The sequence below is a fragment of the Pteropus vampyrus genome, unplaced genomic scaffold (genome assembly GCF_000151845.1).
Source record: "Pteropus vampyrus isolate Shadow unplaced genomic scaffold, Pvam_2.0 Scaffold7, whole genome shotgun sequence".
NCBI lineage: Eukaryota > Metazoa > Chordata > Mammalia > Chiroptera > Pteropodidae > Pteropus > Pteropus vampyrus.
In genome coordinates this window covers 12462664-12466214 of record NW_011888788.1, presented here as the reverse complement: position 1 = coordinate 12466214, position 3551 = coordinate 12462664, and the positions used below count along the sequence as shown (strand labels likewise).

General features: G+C 36.1%; 1 protein-coding gene across 1 annotated transcript in view; it reads right to left on the bottom strand.

Moving 5' to 3' along the window:
- Positions 1–700: 700 nt before the first annotated feature.
- The window catches only part of OTOR (otoraplin), a 4672-nt gene continuing 1821 nt past the window's right edge, over positions 701–3551 (bottom strand). Inside the window, exons 3-4 of the mRNA XM_011370404.2 lie at positions 2381–2491; positions 701–1396 (exon numbers count right to left, since the gene is read on the bottom strand). Coding sequence (XP_011368706.1) covers positions 1373–1396; positions 2381–2491 — 135 coding nt within the window. The 3' untranslated portion in view covers positions 701–1372. The remainder of the gene's footprint in view (positions 1397–2380; positions 2492–3551) is intronic.

The window sequence follows — 3551 nt, the reverse complement described above, 5'->3', positions numbered from 1 at the left end:
ATGCTACTGAAACCTTTTATGGAATAAAGTGAGATAGAAAAAAGGAACGAGTGGGTTTGGGTTTCTCAGGCTTTTTTTTTTTTTTTTTTTTTTGAGGGGGATATCATTTACTTGACTGAACTCCATAAGCATTTGGCAAAAACATATTCACCTAAAGCACAGTGGATACATGATACAAGTCTCCAACTTGCCTTAAATAGCTTCTTCATGCTGTGGGATGATCAGACCACAGAAAACTGAGGAACAAACTGCATTCCCAAGGCCCCCCCCACCCACTTATTTTCTATAGCTCAAGGTGAAAAATGTTTTTTTTAACTCAGAAATTGTAATTTTTTTAGTCTAGTATAGGCATATTAATATGTGTAAACAAATAAACACTCACAACTACATCAAAAGAATTACATTAATAATATACTATCAAAGCAGATTTCCAGTTAAACATATTTTAAAAATTGTGAGTCCACTGGAACCACAAAAGCAGCATCCCTTCACCAGATATTCTTGACACATCATCCTTGACTGGAGGAATTTGCACAGAAAGTGGAAATTCAAGCTTGAAATAGAAGTAGAGGAAATAACCCAGAGATTTTTTTTTTTTCTGTGTCTTTTGACTTGAGGCTCAAATAATATCCAGGGACAGCGCATAATAAAAAGAAACTATTTTATTAAAAATATTTCATAAACTGTCCTACTCCGACTATATAAACACATATATATTTAAAATGTAGAGAGAAGTAAATTGATCAGAGGGTAAAATTACCCAATTGAAATAATTTCTAAGACTTTTGTCAAAGAGAAATTTAAAAGCGTAGTCCAAACATCTGTGAATCCAAACAGCTCTTTTATTTTTCTCCAACAGCTTCACATACTCAAGGCATCAAATATTAAAAGTAACAATCCTAGAATACTACTCCTTGATGATATAGACGCTTCGGATACATTATAACACTCCAATTGGCCAGAGACAAATAAGTAGAAAACATTATATCCAAAGGGAATATCTGTTATCTGCCAACTTTATACAGGAAGACAAACAGCTTGGAAGAATTACTATTTAGGAATAGCTTACAAATAAACCAACCATCTTCTATTTGCATCCCTATGTAAAAGAAGGCTGAAAGATAATTTGTGTTTAATTTGTCCACTTGAGCCAAATGTCGCCCTGCTTAGGTTGTAGGATGATAACCAGGCCAGCAGAAAACAAGACTTGAGTTGAAGCCCTGCCTTTACTTGCCACCTCCAGCCCCAAACCCCAGCCCTCCTATAAAGTAACATAACTTGGAAACAAAAGTCAGACATGTATTTTTTGGTTATATTTGCTTTTTTCTTTATTTTGGGTGTTTCCTTTCTATCTGCAGATTTGTCTAACTTGTTACTCGCAGAAGAAGTCAATATCCTAGGAGAAAAAACAAAAGCAAAAATAGATTGAACTGAGCAGGCATGGCCAGAAAATAGATGTATGTTCTTTATTTAAAATCAAAGGGAAATTTGGACTTAAAATAAATAAAGTTTGAACCCCAATGGTTATAATATAATTATCATTTTAAATAAAACATTACTTAAAATGAAGGTTTTCAAATATACTTTTTTTTCCCGACTATGCTGGCACCTGGTGTAGTTAAACAACAGAGTCGGCATGAGCAAGGGCCAAAATGCCAACGAGCTACTGGCTGCTGTTTTCCCAGCAGCGTCACACTTGCTTAGGTACAAGACAACCTAGGCAGCTGCCTACAGTTGAGGCAAATATACTTTTAATTTATGATTATTCGACTCATTCGAGTTCAGTGCTAAGCAGTGATGACAAGTGAGTCCTATTTGTGAAGGCTGGGAAATGTTTTGAAGTTATTTAGCACAGCAATTAGCTCCAGGAGAATAGCTTCAAAACAACCACTTCTCGAAGCAGCTCCAGGGGGATCTTTTATTTCTGTCCTGGGTTTACAAGACCCTAAGGCATTGGAAAGAGTGTAATATTTTTCATACATAAGAGGAGTCTATCCACCACAAAAATAAGGCATTCAAAGATTTTTCCAGAATGTTTTGATTTTATGATTTTATTAAATACAGGTAGTAATTTTTTTCCCAGCCCAAGTCTTTAGCAAATACATGTGTAACCATCACTAAGAGTCAGTTAATACTATTTTGGTTTCCTTTGTGACATGAATAACTTTGATCTAAAACAAGGGAGTCAGTGGAGAAAGTTTAATACTCTTTCTACATTGATAGTAAGTATAAACGTTCTCTCAAACCTGACCGTCTAAATTTCCATTGGAACCTGGGGGCTTTGCTCCATACATCTTATAAGCCACATGATGCATTTTTAACTCCAGCCTGCATTACCCCAAGATCTAAGTTCTTCTCTCACCCTGTCTGAGCCACTTACTGTGGTAGGAACTTCCTTCGTGGCTTCCTGGTACACATGTTGCTCCTCGACCAAGTTGCTGGGGAAATAGCCCACTGTTCCCATCTCGTCCTCCTGGTGATCGCCATACACCTGAGTGCCCAGAAGCATTAACAGTCAGGGGAAAGCTGATCTGAGTCCTCTTTAAGAAACCCTCAGGCATCCTCTCTTTTGTTAATGAGAATTACATAACTGCGAATGGCTCGCTTTCTAGTCCAGATTCAGGGGGCACAGTCCCAAATTTGAAGTTCACTTACAGCAAGTAAGTCAACTCACAGAAATTGCATACCTATTCTTTTGTGGCCCAGTCTTACTGATCTCACTTCAGCTTAGCATTCCATTATATTGTGCAATCCTGTGAGCTGCCCGAAATATTTTTGGAACCATAAAGTCAGTAATTTTCTATTAAAAAAATAGACACTTTTAAAGAACTGATATCTCTCAGTTTTTAAAAATTTAAATGAACAGATACTTGAGTGAATTTAAGATTTAACTCTTTGTTACTTGAGAATCTATCTGTGGGGCTGCAGATGAGAACAGTAAATCAATCCCGCTTCAGCTCTCCCTAGAGTCCACGCCTGCACATTTTAACTAAATCAAGCAGATTCTTTGAAATTAAAGAGGGTGCTAAAGTTTCTTTTAAAATATTGAAATGTAGACCGACTGCCAACACACATGCCTTTATCTGGCAAATCTGCTCAAGCTGTTTTGAGTCAGTTTCAAACTTTTGGGGATGTTCAAGTTCCCATGATTTTTCTGATTTTTCTTGTCAAAACATTACATAAACCTACATTTGGTTTTGTTATGAAATTTTCGTTGTGTTTCTTCAAAATGCAATAAAAGCGAATATACATGAATTTTTGCACTTTCATCTACCATCTCTACATTGTCCTTAACAGCTGGATTTAAACATTAAAATGAATTGAAGATAAGTAATAGAGAAAAAATTAAGAGCAACATATGTCAAGATGTGTGTATATTTTTAATAATCTCATCTTACACTGCCAGCCCAAAATTCTCCAGCTTCATGTTCTTTTACCAGTTTTGAGTAAACATAGATCTGCTGCCCTTTTTTAACGTTAATGAATCTACAGTCTGGGGCATTATAATCTTCTTGAGCTCTGGCCAGAGAAATAGTATCTGGAAGAAAAAA